The following is an 18,721-nucleotide window of genomic DNA, read 5'->3' as shown; positions in this document are numbered from 1 at the left end:
AACAGTTTGGAGAGGCAATCACATATTAAACAAACAGATCATTGGAATAATTTAGAGTGCAATGCAAGGGGCAGTGTGATTGGTCAGTTGCACTGTTATGTAAGTAGCAGCTGCTGCAAGCTGTTAACAATTATGCTTGGTCTAAATTATATGCAAGAAAACTGCAACGTCTGTGTACATATTTATGAGTCCAAAAAAGGTGACAGACTGCTGCATGATAAATTTGGATTGTTAATGAACAAGTCCCTTTTAATTACAAAGGTTGACTGCTTTGGAGCCAGCTGCATGGTCTCTTTATTGGTAAGGCATCAACATGTGCAGAGAATATGTGCCATAGGTCAACCTGACAGTCAGATCCCTGCATTACTCAGGATGCATTGATGATTTGAGTCCGGCTGTGCCATTTTGGAGCACAACGGTTCAGCTCACGGCCTCCTTGATCTTACAAGGTTGAACATGCCTCTAGCCCTACAGCCCTGAATTTAATCGCTCTGCCATATGGATCATTCCTCCAACTATCAAGGTTCTAGGCTTTGGAATTCTCTCCCTCAACTTCTACACCACTCTTTCCTGCTCCATGAGAAAACCTTCAGACATCTGCTTACTCAACAGTGCAACTGACCAATCACACTGACCTAGTATCTCTGAGGTTCTCAGTACCAAATTGGTTGATAGTGTTCCTGAGACACACTTTGCCACATTCTACTACATTGTGGGCATAGGGCATCTAGTTTCCACCCCACAACCACAATATAAAAACCACCCAGCCTTTCTATTGCTGTTGCACTCCCCGATGTTTTGCAGGTCGAATTAGCTCCGGCCAGCACATGGTCCAGCACTTCCCCTTTCAGAAGTGGAGGTTAGCTTTAACTACAGACATCCACTCATGCAATGGGCTCACTGCTGAAGCTTCCAGCTGATCAGAACTGTGGTTAGTGTTGGCTGAAGGCTCAAGACACGGAAATAAGCAGGCAGCACCAAGTTTCCACGTTGCCTGCAATGCAATCAATATGCATTGGCAGCACTCCAGTAACGGTGATCTCTGGGGGTAGTTTCAGGGGTTATCAAGTGTACTTCCCTACAATCTAAAACAGCAGTTTCTACCAGTAACTATGAAAGAAACCTGGCTTCCTAATGAAACACGAGGTTTGCAGTTTATAATAGACCAGCCCTGTTTTTCCTGATTCCTAATTATTCATAAGTGTTTGTTGTATTGGAGTAAGGCTGGTCTTGAGGACTAACTCTCCAGCTAGTTTAAGCAAAATGTTAAGTATTCAGCTTTGTTTCTCCCAGATTGTTTCTCTTAAAGTCTATTTCTCCATTTCAGTTTACTTTGAGATGTTTTGCTCTATTGCTGTTTCCTATTGGTTTTCTTTGATTTCCAGTGCTGAAATGACTTCTTTATATGGTCATAGAGTCACACAGCAGGGAACCAGGCCCTTCGGTCCAACTCATCCATGCTGTGGTCCTTATTTCTGTTTGACTGCCCTGCAATCTCCAATCTCAGTTCTAGTTCTACACGTAGTTGACCTCAGACTTCTCCATCTCCTACATTTACTCCTGGTTTCATTTTTCAGATTATGAAAGTGCTGTTTCTTTGCAATGTCCTCACTCTCCTTCATATTCCAGTTCTCTTCCTTAAGTGAACATTTCTCTGCAGGATTCATTCAAATACAACATGATAATCGTATTCCAAAACAAAACTTGCTTCCTCAAGACATTGCTTTCACATGAAACCTGACAAAAGGTGCTAGGTCAAAGTGATAGCGTGCATCCAGACATGTAAATCTAGACCTTTCTTAGTCACTTCAACACTCCACTCTAACCTGTCAACCGAGGTTACTTCCACTCCAAGCAATGAGACATGGAGTTACAGAGAGATACAGCACAGAAACAGATCCTTCAGCCTACCGAGTCCATGCCAACCATCAATACCCATCCACACAAATCCTACGTTAATCCCATGTTTTGTTCTCTCCACATTTTCATCAACTTCCCCCCAGATTCTACCACTCACCTACACGCTAGGGGCAATTGACAGTTAACCTACAACCTGCATGTCTTTAGGATGTGGGAGGAAACCGGTGCACTCGGTCACAGGGAGGACATGCAGACTCCACTAAGACAGCAGCCGAGGTCAGGACTGAACCTGGGTCTCTGGCACTGCAAGGCAGCAGCACTACCAGCTGCGCCACTGTGCCGCCCACTCCAAAGTCACTCCAAAATCTGTGCGGTTACCATTCAGCAGAATAGTATTCGATGCTGGATTTTATTCGACACAGAACGGGTGAAGTGGCAACTTATCTGAAAAGAGAGCTTTCTGCGGCTGAGTCAGTTTTGGTTGGGATATGTGCGGCACTGCGGCGGGGTGTTGCGGGTTGGGATTGGGAGGAGGAAGAGGTAGGTGCCACCAGTCATGAACTCGAAGCTCGCACGACTCAATGGTGAGGCCTGTTGGGTGACATAGATTTCAACAACTCATTTCCTCCAGGCACCTTGACGGCAGAGATCACGACTTGGGTTCAGATCTTGCAAGTGTCCGTCACTGATGCACCACTTGCCCTGGGAGTATAGGGGAGATCAGTACTCAGCTGGTCTTTCTTAGTACAGGTTTAAATGCCTCAGTGCTGGATTTAATAGCCATCGGAGGAGATTTTGGGTCCTGCACCCACCATTACTGTGGCTACCTCTACTTTGCCAGGCCCTTTGATTGGCTGAGACACAGGGTCCTAAGACATCAAGGAGATCCCAGTGTTGAAGTTGATTTGAACTAGGCAAAGCACCAACTGGGTAATATCCATCCAGTATCAACCGATGGAAAGTAGAGTAATCCAAATCCCAGGACCAGGAATGTAATTTTTAGTTGCACTTTCAAACCTGAAGGACACCTTCCAACTAAACTGTACAGATCCAAATATGAGAAATGAAGCCTGCCTTGTTCAGCAGTGCAGGATACATATCACAGGTCTCTGAAGAAAAGCTTGTCCACAAGAATTCTCTTGATCTTCTAAAGATGCACTATAGGAAGTATCCTGACAGGTTGCATCTCAGCCTGGTATGGCACCTACTCTGCTCTGGACCGACGGAACCTGCAGAGAGTGGTAAACACTGCCCAGTCCATCACAGGCTTGTCACTTCCTTCCACCCAGTCCATCTTCACGGTGTGTAACTTTAGGAAGGCTAGCACTATTGTCAAGGATGCCTGCCACCCTGGCCATTCCCTCTTCTACCTTCTGGGAGAAGATATGGGAGCTTGAAAGCCCAGACGACCAGACTCAAGAACAACTTCTTCCCCATTGCTATCAGGCTTCTGAAGCAATCACCTCCGTCACATCACCTTCCCGGTGGTGCTGCACATTCTCGGACTCTTAACTCTACCTCTCTTGGTTATTCTCTCTTGTCACTTCAGCATTTCTTTTTGCACTACTTCAGACTGCACCACAATCTTTGTGCTATACTGTTGCTTTGCATCTATCACTGCATTTATTATTGTATTTATTATTACCATCTATACTATTTACTTTGTGAGCTTCATGTGAACAAGGAATTTCATTGCACCCTGGTGTGCATGACAATAAACTAATCTGAATTTGAACTCTTAGGTTATTCCAGTCAATATAGATTCAGTGTCACTCCAGTGAGGATCAACTCAAATTGGTACATATAAAACTGGCTGATAGCATTGTCGCCAACATTTTGATCTGTTTCATTTTTAAATAGCTTATGCTGAAGAATAGAACACGATGTGGTCTCGGAATAAAAGACTGCCTCATATTTGATAGAGCGGTAAAATAATTTGAATTATGATGATCAATCAGAGGGTTTCAATGATTTTTTTTCAAATCTATTCATTCTCAAAGGGAAATGCAAGCTTATTCAGCAGATCGTGGACCTCAGAGTGGTTTGCAAAAGAATCAATAGAAACACAAGTAGCATCGGGGAGTGGGGGGGAGGAGTAAATTCATTATTCTCCTACTCCCACCAGTGTGGGAGGGTGTTTATGGGATTAAGTGGGGAAGAACTTTATATTAAAGTCAAAAGAAAAACTTCAGATGCTGGAAAACTGAAATAAAAGAAAGAAAATGTGGGAAACTCAGCAGATCAGACAGCATCTGTGGAAAGAGGAACAGAGTTAACATGTCAGGTTGAAGACCCTTTGTCAGAAGGAGTTCATTTGGTGGCCAAACCGTTATTCGCTGAACTGTCTGCAACACCAGTGATGCTGCTGGTGCTGCAACAGTTGGCTCCACTGATCCGGCTGCTGGCTAACCTGTGCATCCCTCAGGGACACGCAGCTCTGACCTTCCTCCCCACACGCTGGTATTGCACGTCGATACCTGGGAAATTGAGACCGAGTGACTGCTACATCTTATGGACTTCAACCAAGCTCCTTCAATGTCTTCATCCTCTCCCACATCAAACTAAAGTTATTTCTCAACAGGAATGTAAAACTACAAAGAAAGGCAGTGCCTGAGGAAAGCTGAGTAAAGTTTACAGCAAATGCCCTGATACAAGTCTCAAAGAACCATTAAGATTGCAATAGAGGAGATTAAACACCAACCATCATTGGCAACTCAGTGGCATCCCAGGGGCATCAATCTCCGCAAGGGTCTCACCTTAACTGATGCCGTGCTGGTAATTATTGTTAAGGGAGTGAAAATCAATGGGAGGAATGAGCTGGAGAATGTGGTAACATGAGAAGTAACTGGGTCTAAAGGAAGAGGGATAGAAAGGAATTGGATAAAAACTGACAGGAATGGGTGTCTTGTACACATGAACACGAGAAACAGAAGCAGTAGGCCATTCGGCCCCTTGTGCCTGCTCTGCCATTCAATCAGATCACGGTTGACTCTTTACCTCAGTGCCATTTTCCTGCGTGATACCTTTATTCCCTGCTTCCCTTAATATCCAAAAATCTGTCACTGTCTTGAATCTACTCAGGGACTGAGCCTCCATTACCTATATAAAGAATTCCAAAAACTCACCAGCTTATGGGTGAAAAACAAAATTTCTGCGTGCCACCAAACGGAAGTTCAAATACAGGTTTGTCCTTACCTCAAGTAAGGTTTGCCCTTATCTATTTTGCTGGATACAACCTTTAACAAATTCATCAAGTTCGATTTTCCCTCTCATAAATCCACTATGTCTTTGCCCAATGTTATTATTTTCCATGTGTGTTGTTATCACTTCCTTAATAATAGATTCCAGCATTATCCCTGGTCTGTAGTTCCCCATTTTCTTGCTCTATCATGTCTTAAATACTGGGATTTGCTACCTTCCAGACTGTGGGAACTACTCTAGAATTGACGAATTACAACCACTATATCTAACATCTCCATAATCAACACTTTCAAAAGCTTGATATGCAAGTCATTGGAACCAGGGAATTTATCAGTTTTCAATCCCATTAATTTCTCCAATACTATTCTGTTACTCAGGCTAATTTCCTTCAGTTTCTCATTCAATCTGGACTTGCTGATCACCAATATTTTCAGGTGTTTTTCTGCATCTTCTTCCATGATGATAGACACCAAAAATTCTCTTCCATTTCCTTATTTCTCCAGTATAGTTTCTCTTCTCTCCATCTACAAGGGCGCAACATTAATCTTTTCCTTTTTACATAGAAGCTTTTATGATCTGTTTTTATGTTTCTTGCTAGATTACTCTCACGTCTACTTTCCATTTCCTGATGAATACCTCGCTCCTCTTCTTCTGAAATGTTACCAATTCTTTATTTTGCTGCCCCTTAAGCCTTTTCTTTTGATCTAACACTGCCTTTAATGGCTCTTGCTCCCCAGAGCCAGACCACATATTCTGATGGATTTTTCTATCTTACAGGGTATATAAACTACATTTTTGTAAATTGTGTATTAATTTTTCAAACATTATCCATTCCTTGTTTACAGTTCTTCACAATCTATCACCACCAACTCATATCCCACATCTTTGTAGTATGTTTTGTTTAGTTTTAAGACATTGATCTTAAATCAAACTATATCACCTTCAATTTTTATATAACATTCTATCACACTGCCCTAGAGACCCATTAATTACAGATCATTAATTAACTGTTTCTTATTATACTGTACTACATCTGGCTGGGAAGAGCCTAAGGATAAAAAGTTAGCCATTTAGATGAGAAGTCTCTTCATTCAGAGGGTTTAAGCCTTTGGATTTCTCTCCCCTACAGGGAAATGATACACACTTGTATACATTTCGAGGCTGAGATTGATAGTTTTTTGGGCACCATGGGATTTAACAGATGAGGGGATTGGACAGGATGTAGATAAATTAAGTGAGAAGGCAACACCTTCTTTGTTTTTTTCTTAGACAGTCCATCGGATTTAACGATGCCTTGAGGGGCCAGCAATATGGCAGAGTGTGTACAATGTGGAAAAATATGAGGTCATCCTTTTGGTAGAAAGAGCAAAGAAAGCTGTGTACTTTTTAAATAGTGGGAAATGAGGAAATGTTGTTCAAAGGTATTAGGGTGTTCTTCTACAGAGTCGCTGAGATCTAACACAGGTGGAGCCGGAAATTAGAAAGGCAAATGGGATATTGGGCTTTATTGTTAGAGGGTTTGTGTACAAGTCAAAGTATTTGCTTTTATGAGATATCTTTATTAGTCACATGTACATCGAAACACACAGTGAAATACATCTTTTGCGTTGAGTGTTCTGGAGGCAGCCTGCAAGTGTCGCCACATTTCCGGCACCAACACAGCATGCCCACAACTTCCTAACCCGCATGTCTTTGGAATGTGGGAGGAAACCGGAGCACCCGGAGGAAACCCACGCAGACATGGGGAGAATGTGCAAACTCCTTACAGGCAGCGGCCGGAATTGAACCAGGGTCGCTGACGCTGTAATAGCGTTACGCTAACCACTACACTACCGTGCCTGCCCCTTAGTACTGCTTTTAGTATGGGCATTAGCTATAAGGAAAGGATGGACAAACTTGGATCGTTTTCTCCGAAGTGCTGGAGCCTGAGGGGCAACCTTATAAAAGCATATAAAGTTATGAGAGGCATAGATAGGGTAGATAGAGTCTCTCCCCCAGGACGGAAATGTCAAATTCCAGAAGGTATAGGTTTAAGGTGAGAGGGGGAAAGTTTAAAGGAGATTTGCAAGGCAAGTTTTGTTTTACACACAGAGTGGTAGGTGCCTGCAACACTCTGTCGGGGAGGTGGTAGAAGCGGATACAATAGCAATGTTTAAGTGGCATTTAGACAGGCATGTGAACAGGAAGGGAATAGAAGGATAGGGACCACGTGCAGGCAGATGGGATTAGTTAGATTGTCATCATGGCCAGCGCAGACATGGTGGGTCAAAGGGACCTGTTCCTGAAATGTACTGTTCTATGTTCTAAAGATGGGTGACTACTATTTATATCAGGCCCTGGTGAGGCCACAACCTGGAGTACTGTATGCAAGTTTGTTCTCCTTATCTCAAAAAAAGATGTACTTGCTTTTGAATGATTGTGGTGAAGAAATGACTCCTAGCACAGTGGGTCCATCACACATGAAGAGATTGAGTAGGTTGGGCCTCCGTTCTTCAGAGTTCAGAAGAATGATAGAGTGAGGCATCTTGATAGAATGGACGTGGGGAGGATTGTTCCTCTTGTGGGAGAATCTAGAACTAGGAGTCACGGTTTGAAAATAAGGAGTAGGCCATTAAAGGCAGAGATGAGGCAATTTTTTTCCTCAGAAGGTCACGTCTGTGGAATTCTCTCCCTCAAAGGACGGTCAAAGCAGAGTCCTTGAATATTTTTAGGGCAGAGATAGATGCTGGATAAGCAAAGGAATGAAAGGTCACCTGAGGTAGGCGGGAATACATACTTGAGGTTGAATCAGATCAGCAAAAGTCTTATTGAATCGTAAAGCAGGTTCAAGGAGCAGAGAGGCCTGTTCCTAATGTGTAGATTTGTTTGGTCTCAATGAAACATGCAAAATTCTTAGCAGGCTCAATGGGGTAGATATGGGGATGATGTTTCCCCTGGCTGTGGAGGAAGGAACTTGGGCTTGTGGTCTCAGAATAAGGGTGAGGTCATTTAGGAATGAAACGATAAGAAATTTCTTCATTCAGATGGGGGTGAAGCTTAAGTCTCAATCCCAGAAGGTGAAGGAGGCTCAATTATTGACTGCATTCAAAACTGAGAACGATGGATTTTGGGAAAATTCAAGGAATCAAAACAAATGGAGATCAGATGGGAAAATGGTGTATTAGAAAATCAGCCATGACCTTGTTGAAAAGCAGAGCAGGTCCAAAGGGCTCATTCCTGCTTCTATTTCTAATGTTTTGGAGTGTAAGTCTTTCTTTAAGTTGTTCTTGTGTTAATTAGGCACCAAATGGAAGTTGGTTCATCAGTGATTTATCTGTCCAGTACTCAAGCGCTCCTTTAGATTAGACCAGGGCTGTGTTATTACCAATGGGTGTTTAACAGGCTGCACTAAACTGATGCCTGTGCTGAGACACAAGTCACCGATTATTCCCTGATCTTTCCTTGAATCTGAAGCCAGCAGCTGCTACTCCTGAAATTGCCTTACAGAAGTCAGAATGTACATCAAGCCCTACGTTTGTATTTTATTAAAGCTAGGTCAGCTATTTAATCACTTTTGTTTGGTATTGAAATGTGGCACAACCTGCAAAACAAAATTTCAATCTTCTTACGAGTTGCTAAAAAATCAAGCGGTATTTTTCAGTGATAAATAGAAGCAGGTTCTCTGCCTTGAGGTTTGTTTTGTTTAAGGCTCTGCAGCCTTTTCACCTGCTGCCACAGAATGGCACCATGGAAAAAGCAAACCCTTTGATTATTTTTCCACACTGTGCTGCATACATTCTGATCAAGAAGCACAAGCTGATCATCTAATCCAACCGTTCCCTTCTTCCAAAGAACTTCCACTATTCTTTCAGATCGAGACTGGATAGTTCATGGAATCTGCACTCCTCTCTGTCCGCCGTGTGTGGACCTTCATCCCCCTCCATCAGCCGTACAGGGACCTGCACTCCTCTCCGCCCACTGTACACAGACCCGTATCCCCCTCCATCCACTGTATGCGGACCTGCACTCCTCTCCAGGAAGTAGAAGCACAGGGCTGGGAGCCCACAAGCCTCAAAGCTACAGAAGAAAGATCTCCCTCAGATCACCTTCACTCTATCAGAGATATTCCCTTTGTCCTATCCATTCCTTCTCTGCAACTCAAAACTAATTTGTTCTTTCTTTCCCAGTTCTGAGGAAGAGTCATCGACCTGAAACACTAACTGCTCCTCTTTCCAAAGGGCTGCCTGACCTGCTGAATGTTTCCAGCATTTCCAATTTCCGAAGCAGTCATGCTACACTCTGCATTCCACTGCCTGGAAGGTAGAAGCAGAGTGAACAGTAGCTTTTAAAGGGGAACTGTGCAAATATTTGAAAAGAAGACATTTTGCAGTGCTGTGGGTTTGGATTCAGGGAATGAGGCTAACTGGACATCTGTTACGATCACAATTGCCTCTTTCTGTGCTGCATGATGCAATGACTACACAAGCACGGCTTATTGTTTTCCCAGCTGTGTGCTTTGAGTTTGCTCTGGTTTAATGATGCAAAAGAATGCATCACCAAGCTTGTATGAAAGGCCATAAACGTTCCATCCAGACAGCTGACAGTCTTTAATATTAGCACGGCTCATTTAAACCAGACCTTGGAGACGGTGACTTCTGGCTGAACCTGACATGACACAAAATGCTCTACTCTGTCCCATTCAATTTGGTCACACAGCTTGCTGGATTACATGGTGCAGGGCATCACATGGTAACACTGACTGGCTGCATCCTCGACCGCTACTGCAGGGGACAGCTGATTATAATCCAGCTTCCTAACACATCATCTCATTGTGTAGATCTCCTACCTGATGTAGGCTGATGTGATATTCCCCAAATGTAACACGGGGCTTGAAAGTAATACACGATCTTAATGAAGGTTGTATGCCAAGCATCCTCTAGCTCAACATGTGGGGAGCCCCCATCCTTTTGCAATACCATTTGATTACCAGATTATATGTTAGGTAGATGGCTCTCAGGGTGCAGGCTGCGATTAGTGGGGTACCATTGGTACTTATGCCTCAGCTTTGGAGGTCGTGATACAAACTGCGGAGGAGTAGGAGAGAATGTGGAGAAAATAAAAAATTAGATGAGTGTAAATGGGTGTTTGATGCTGTGTGAAGCACTGACTGGACTAAAGGGCCTGTTTTCGTGTCGCATGGCTCTCTATGAGTCTATGCCTCCATTCACAACCTACATCAATGATTTGAAGGGACTAAATGTTTGCCGGCAACACTAAACTAGGTGGGATTGTGACAGGGAGGAGGATAAGGAGATAAGGATAAATTGACTGAATGGATGAGAATACAATGTGGAAAGGTGCAAAGGTCATCCACTTGGATGCACGTGACAGAAAAGCAAAGTACAAGTTGAAACTCTCTGGTCAGGCACCCATGGGACCTGATTGGTGCCAGACCACAGAAAATCCAGGCCACAGAAACTGCTACCCCCTCCCACCCCACCGATCATCTTCCTCTAAGCAGGAGTACTGTTTGTGTCGAGTATAGACACTCCCACAGGTCACGCAAAGGTTCCCAAAACCATCCATAACCCAAAGTTTCTGCAAGTTGGAATCACTGTCGGCTGAGATCGCAACAGTTGCTCTGGTAGGTTAATTAGCTACAGGTTACTATAGATCTTAGTTAATTTTAGATCTTACCTAGAATTAGTTAATTAGTGTAGATCTGTACTACTGATTCAAAACATGCCAGACCACAGGAGCTGCCAGACCACAGAATGCCGGACTAGAGTTTCAATCTGGCATGGCGGGTGTAGTGGTTAGCGTAACGCTTTAAAGCGCCAGAGATCCGGGTTCAATTCCGGCCGCTGTCTGTAAGGAGCTTGTACGTTCTCCCGGTGTCTGCCTGGGTTTCCTCCGGGTGCTCTGGTTTCCTCCCACATGCCAAAGACGTACAGGTTAGGAAGTTGTGGGCATGCTATGTTGGCACCGGAAACGTGGTGACACTTGCGGGCTGCCCCCCAGAACACGACACAAAAAAAAAGATGCATTTCACTGTGTGTTTCGATGTACATGTGACTAATAAAGATATCTTATAAAGATATCTTAAATGCTCAAGTAGTATTGATGCTCAAAGGAACTAGGTGTGCTTGTACACAAATCACTGAAGGCTACCATGCAGGTGCAACAAGTGATTGAAGGAACAAATTATACGTTAGCCTTTATCACAAAAGGATTTGAATAAGAGGATGAAGAAGTTACATTGCAATTCTATAGGTTCTTGAGCACTGGGTCCAGCTTTTGCCTCATTGTCCAAGAAAGAATGTCCTTGCCACAGAGGGAGTACAGCAAAGATTCAGTAGATTGGTTCCTGGCATGGTGGGATTGCTGTATGAGGAGAGACTGAGGAGACTGGGACCATGTCCTCTTGAGCTTAGAAAAATGGGGAGACCTCATCAAAACTTACAAAATTCTTTAGGTGCTTTACAGGGTAGATGATGGGAGGATGGTTCCCCTGACTGAGGAATTGAGGACCAGGGGACACAGTTTGAGAATACGGGGTTCAGCCATTTAGGACTGAGATGAGACTTCTTCCCTCGGGGTGGTCAATCCTTAGAAGTCTCTACCCCAAAGGGCCATAAAGCTCAGTTGTTGTTTTCATTTAAAAGAAAGGTTAATAGATTTCTGGGCATGAAGGGAATCAAGAGATACTAGAACAGTGCTGGAAAATGGTGCTGAGGGAGATCTGCCATGATGTTAATAGATGGCAGAGCAAGCTCAGAGTGCCTGCTCCTGCACCTATTTCTTATCGCTCAAAAATAATGCGCTGCAAATATGCTGTTGTGAGTTCTCCTCGTATCTGAACTCTGCTGGGACGGGATTATTCACAGAGCTACGCTACCATTTAAAAAAAAGTGGAAGAAAATTTGGATCCAGGACATGAGCAGCTTTTGCAATTCAGCACCTCCATCAGCATTAACCAGGCACGCAGTCTAAGACTATTACTATTGACCGTTGCATTCAATAGACTTTTGTCTAGGTGTAAATGCAAATACAAGTTCAAATCTATTTAAGTAATTACTGTAACTAAAGTAATCTGATTAATTCAGAATGGCTTTGTATTCATGCCAGTGAAGTATTAACAAACTCCACACACTTTGAAGTTGAAGACATTAGTAGGCTCCATAATATAATTTGCAACATTTTACTTATCTAGCTTCAACACTCTGATCATATTTATGCTTGGTTGTTTCAATTACAGTTATTACATTGAGTCGATTAATCAATAGCTGGATATTGTAAAAATATAGACATGTTCACACAGTGTTACAAGTTATGCAAGCAGATCTGGAAAAAATTGCTTAACCATTGAACGTGGAGCCACGTCATTGGCTTTCATTCCTTACCTCTGGTTTTCAATGGCTTGTGTAACTGTATATATGCTGCTCAGCAATTTACTGATGCTCATTTCTTCTTTGAGGGTGATTTTTCTCAACAGAAGTAGACAAAACTATCGACAGAAGCTATCCAGGCCTAGACAGACCGCTTGATGGACTGCCCTAAACATTCAGTCACCTTATATCACTGGACCTGGCTGCCAGATGTACCATCGGAAGATGCACTATCAAGACTTCTTCCATAGTATCTCTAAACATCTACCACCTAAAAGGCCAACAAGTATATGCTACACCCCTCCCAGTCACAAGTAACCTGACCTGAATACATATTGCCCTTTCTTTATCTACACTGGGGCAACACCTTGGAACTCACCACTTAACTGGCATAGGTCTCACCATGCTGACTATCCTTCCAGTTCATCACCACTTGCTCATGGGCAACTGGGGATGGGGAAACTGATGTTGGTTTTGCCAACAGCACCCCGATTCTACATATAAAAACAAACTTTCCTTATGTACTTCAAGCACCATTCACAAGCCTTTTTCTTGCCCACGTTAACTTTTACCTGCCCACTGACATACTTTGTCCAGCTCATTCTGTCATTTCAGGGCTACCTCCTTCAATTCTATCCACCCTCTTAGCTGGGTATTGCCTCAATGTTGCCCTTACCCCCTCAAAGGCTTTTATTGTCCATTCACCAGCTTTACCTTTAAACGTCACAATAAGTTTAACCTGGGGCCTTCTGTCCAAAAGCACCCCTCAAAGATACTTTGTGTCAAGCTGCGCATTGTGGCTGGAGGATATGTTGCTGTGGCTTCCCTTCTGAGTCACTATTCTCCACTGCTTCGTGATGATCCTCTAGCTCATAGTATCAAATGTAGACTCACTTCTCAATCTGTCCTCTCGCTGATGAAATACTGGAACAATTTCTTACTTCTTCCATTTCCAGTTTCTGATACTTTTCTTGGTGTTATTTTACCCATCCCAAAACCTTTCCCAAATACATCCTTGCTCGGTCCCAAACCCACAACGTCCTCCCCCAGGGTTTGTAGAGCTCATTTTTATCTAAACACGTCTCTCGATTTGCCTACATCTGGGGGGGCTATTTGGGAGGGAAGGGTTAGATAGATCTTAGAGCAGGATAAAATTTTGACACAACATCGTGGGCCGAAGGGCCTGTACTGTGCTGTAGTGTTCTATGTTCTATGCCTGATGATCTATTAAACATCAAGTCTGAGCTGTTGACTTATCCAACACGGCGCCCTCGAATTTCCTGGCTGAGGGTGGTGGAACAAAGACTTGTGGGGAAGAAAGTGCACAGGAACTTGAAGCAAGGCCTGGTTCTATTGAGTTTCTTCCCCTTTCAAGCTACAGCCAAAAAAAAACTCTTCCCCCCCCCCCCCCCCAACATTATTGAAAAGGGTGGGCTGACAGCTGTCAGACAAGTGCAGGGTGTAGCCAGATGGTAAGGCAGGGTCACCTCTGTAAAAGAACACCTGCTACACTCTTCCTGTAGTGCAGAACAGACCAGCACAGAGTGCAATAACACATGGTTTTGGCTCTGTTCATTCTTGTACAAATTGTTCAACCTATAAAACTTGGCACAGAATATACTGAGATATACTGAGTATTGTCTTCCAATGAAACTGCATCAATGCAACGGCACCTAGAACTTATGCACAGCGGGGAAGCTAATATGGTATGAGTCCCTACATACCCAGTCAACCGATTCATCTTTCAAAGTCTTCTTGCAAGCATCAGCACTTACTCCAAAACTACTACAAACTCCAAGGCTACTGTATATACAGTGAAGTTTTTACCACAACGTTTTTCCATCTTTCCTTCTGAGAGCAGGTTCTAAATTTCAGCTTTACCATAAATTGCTGATGCATTCGCCAATAGCATTGTGTAACAGGGACTTGCTTGTTTGTTAATGAACACTGCAGGATATATATACTGGGTAAATTACTTTGCCCTTTTCCTTTCAGCTACTTGACAGTGCCTCTCGTTTCTTTGACCTTTACTCTTTAATGCATTTTGTTTGCATTGGTTTCTTTTAATTATTTCTTGTACTGATTTATCTCTCAAGCTTGCCAAATATTTTGGCAAAAGGATAAAAACAGTTGGTTTACAGGTGCCGTGCCAAAGGACGTGCCTGTTCAGAAGTCTGCTTTTGTTCTCATAGTTAAACAGCAGAATTTGAATGTTTCTGTTAGTTCTCAACAGATACCTGCAGGTTTAACCATCAAACACTGATGAGACGCAATTTTTATAAAGTGGTGTCCTAAGCTTCCACCGCAAATGTGGAGTGGCTCGGCCGTCACAGACTGAGAAGCATCGAGACAGCTGAATGAGAAGTGACACATTACTGCACAGGTAAGGACTTTGGTGGGATGACAAGAAAGCAGCTGATGGCAGGCCGCTTGGTACATTGGAAGATGTGCCAAAGTGCTCAGGAGCACAGAGGAATAAAGGTGACCTTCAACAATGAAGTGGTGAGCAGTCCATTGGTGGATTCCTGGACCCAAATGGAGTGTTTGATGACTGATGTTTGAGCTTCCAATGCAGTAGTCTTCCATCAGCCAGGCTGTAGCCACCAGGGTAATGTGTTGTGGCATGAGGAAAACAAAGCTATTTGGAAGGCAGGCACTGAGAGAATTCCATCATACAAATTAGGAGCAGGATTTGGTCACTTGGCTCCTCCATCCTGCTCAGCGGCTGATCTGACTGAAATGTCAACTGCACGTTCCCATTTACTCCTGTTGTCATTGTTCTGAACTCCAGCAGGTACAAACAAGGATGCACAAGAGCAAATAGTTGATGTTTCTACACAACTTGACAGGCTGTGATACAGTGTAAAGCATTTCAGTATTTTAGCCAAATGAGAATATGGGAAAGAGATCGAGAAAGAGAGAGCACGACAGAGAGAGAGAGAGAGAGAGGGAGGGGGAGAGAGAGAGAGGGAGGGAGAGAGAGAGAGGGGGGAAGACGGAGAGAGAGACGGAGAGCGGGAGAGAGACAATGAGGCAGAGAGAGTCAGAATGAGACAGAGAGAGAGAGAGTGAGAGTGAGGCAGAGAGAGAGAGTGAGGCAGAGAGAGAGTGAGGCGGAGAGAGAGAGTGAGGCGGAGAGAGAGAGTGAGGCAGAGAGAGAGTGAGGCAGAGAGAGAGTGAGGCAGAGAGAGTGTGTAAAGCGGAGAGAGTGTGTAAAGCAGAGAGAGAGAGTAAAGCAGAGAGAGAGAGTAAAGCAGAGAGAGAGAGAGTGAAGCAAAGAGAGAGGGAAGCAGAGAGAGAGAGGCAAAGACAAAGACAGAGAAGCAATGACAACAAATCCGATATGTTGGGCATCAGCCAAGAGGAACCATGATGACAGCAAATGACCAAGTAATTGGAATTCAATATGATAATGTGAATATTTATTAATAAATATTGACCCATAAATTTTGGCTCCTGGTGAAGAAAAAGGATCTGATTAAACAACAGCCCACTCGCTTTCAATGATACTGAGAAGGGATTCACACTTCGTCTTACCTTCAACAATACAGCAGATCGATCCACGACAGCTTTAGCAACGAGTTGACAGGTCAAGTCAAAATACCCAGCAGGCTTGACTTCTGAGAGTTTAGTGGCTGACTTGAAGACAGAAATGTTTGCATTTGCCCATCTGCGCAGTTCCTCCACCTTTCGCTGGTCTGTGGATGTGAAATGGTACGTCCTACTGGATGCTCGCGGTTGAATGGGTGCTTCCAGAGCTCCATCAAATGTCAAGGCTGAGAAACCAGGAGCACTGATGGCCTGAAGTTCTTGGTTGAATTCTTGAATCTATACAGAGATAAATGTAATGTACATTTAGTATCAGTCAGCTTGTAATTTTATTATTTACTCTTTGCAGACACCGCTGTTCCCCATTAGCCCCAGTTGCAGAATCATTCTTTGTTTTGTTCGGTGAGAGGGCATTAGGAACAGATTAGGTGGCAGAGTAAGAAACCTGATTGGGTTTTAAGCTGTCAATACGTGGGACTTGTAGTCAACAATCACACCCTAAATGAACAGCTGAAAGCGATTAGAATTCCATGGACTGAGGTGTTCATTAGAAACTTACTCATTTACAACCTTCCTTCTCAAGCAGCAGTTAGAACTTTTTGCATGGAGCATTACTTCTCATGCTTTTTTATATATACTACAAATGATTTTACTGGCCAAAAAGCTCAGATATCCTGAGGTGGTAAAAAGTGCAAATTTCTCTTCCTTATTTCATCCCATTTACTTGTCAATAAACCCACATGACATTGACACGCCTTCAATCTAGAACCTGTTGCACTACTGTACCACGTATGTAACTGGAGAAGTTGCAACACTATTTCTAATCCAGGTATGATCTGTCGTTCAGGGTCAATAACTCATCCGAGTCTGCCTAAGTCTAGCCAAACACCCACGAAATGTGACGCCCAAAACCTGAGCAAAAGCAGGGACAGGTATTATGGGAGGAGGCAGGTGGTTTAAGTCTTCCAAGGTGCGGCTGGAATAGGTTAACATTCCAAAGCATGAGGGAGTGATGGTTGATAGCCCTACTACTGCAAAGGACAGAGAATGAATGTGCAGCAAGCCATTATAGGCTAAGACATGAACCTGAACACTGGGCTCTGGTAGTATCCTCTATTATGATGGATAATGGATGATTCCACAGTATCAATCTTGTGAAACATACATGTGAAAGGGGATTTTATGTTCTTCTGTAGGACAAAGCAGGAATGTGCCAATCTTCTGTCAATGGTAAATTCATAGACTGAGTGCAGTGTAGCGGTTAGTATAACGCTATTACAGTGCCAGCGACCAAGGTTCAATTCCTGTGCTGTCTGTAAGGAGTTTGTACGTTCTCCCCGTGTCTGCGTGGGTTTCCTCCAGTTTCCTCCCACATTCCAAAGACATACAGGTTAGGAAGTTGTGGGCATGCTATGTTAGCGCTGGAAGCATGGCAACACTTGCGGGCTGCCCCCCAGATCACTATGCAAAAGATGCATTTCACTGTGTGTTTCGATGTACATCTGACTAATAAAGATAACTTATCTTATATAGCTGTACATAACACTCTGTTCTGCTAACAATCAGAGCTATGTTATAGTCTTCTGCCAAACTTTTAAGCTTTGCTATTTAGGAATGGTATCGAAAGACAGCAATTCAGAAGCGGCATGATGCTTCTCACACACTATTTACATCAGGCTTTACATCCTGTTTGTCGTCTTTTACTACTCTATGTACCAATGGTTGAAATGGCAAGAAAATAATCTGCTCACAGAGTAACAATGCATCTAAAATTAGCCAACAAAATTTTGTTTAATGCATAATCTGCCACCTTGGATAAAACAATGCAAGACAAATTTATTAAAAATAACTATTCTACAGAAAGGTGGTGTTTTTAATTAACGAAAACAAAATCTAAAAATGTTCACATTTCCAGTACTAGAACACGTTTGATGCACAGATTGGGAAGGTTTAGAGTGTACTGTAACCTGCATGGTGGGATTGTGCCGTGATTCCCTTACGCTGGTCCATTCAAAACGGTGTTCCTTTAACAAGTAACTAAATGTTTCTGAAATTTGTATATGGAAGACCTTGTGCCTTAAATTGATCACCCAGAGTAAAATTTGAAAGCCATTTTTCATATTCAACACAATTAACTGGCATCCAAAGGCTAACGTGGCCAGAACTAATGAATTCAACAACTTCAGAGCTTTCAAACATAAGTAATGCTGTGTAATAACAGAAAGTGGTCTTGGCTTATGTATATGATACTTCGATGCAGTTGGTCCAACATCATTTCTAACAAGGAAATTTACAACGGTGGTATAAATATACATAGTTTCTCCAAGTATCCAACTTTGTATCCAAGTATACAAAGAGACAATCTCTTTGTCTTTCATCTCCTGACAACCAAGAAATTGAAACAGAACTATGGGAACCAAAACAAGAGAATGTTTAACCAGGGAATGCTCACCATAATTTAAGGGAAGTGCTATGCAACCAAAATGTGCAGCAATTATATTGCACTGAGGTGAAATTCAAGTAGATGGTTCATTAATTCTTCTTCCTATTTCTGCTTCTTGTAGGTTGTTAGGCTTTTACTCTCTCAAGTTTTATAATGTGCTATCCTTTCACATAATGAGTTCCTAAACGTAAAGGCAGCAGCAGTGGACATATTCCACTTAATGCTCAGCCCAATTCTTCATAATTGCAGAAGAAGCTTTAGAGAGATGTATTTATTAATTGAAAGATCACTAAGTATTCTG

General features: G+C 43.0%; 1 protein-coding gene across 3 annotated transcripts in view; it reads right to left on the bottom strand.

The window, feature by feature from the left end:
• pot1 (protection of telomeres 1 homolog) overlaps positions 1–18,721 on the bottom strand; it is a 266,060-nt gene that overhangs the window by 56,996 nt on the left and 190,343 nt on the right. For all 3 annotated transcript variants that reach the window (XM_052030226.1, XM_052030224.1, XM_052030227.1), the window contains exon 9: positions 15,966–16,256. In XM_052030226.1, the coding sequence (XP_051886186.1) occupies positions 15,966–16,256 (291 nt within the window). The remainder of the gene's footprint in view (positions 1–15,965; positions 16,257–18,721) is intronic.

Source organism: Pristis pectinata, chromosome 15 (genome assembly GCF_009764475.1).
Source record: "Pristis pectinata isolate sPriPec2 chromosome 15, sPriPec2.1.pri, whole genome shotgun sequence".
Taxonomy (NCBI): domain Eukaryota; kingdom Metazoa; phylum Chordata; class Chondrichthyes; order Rhinopristiformes; family Pristidae; genus Pristis; species Pristis pectinata.
The sequence above is the reverse complement of the archived record's forward strand: the minus strand, read 5'-3'. Positions and strand labels throughout refer to the sequence as shown.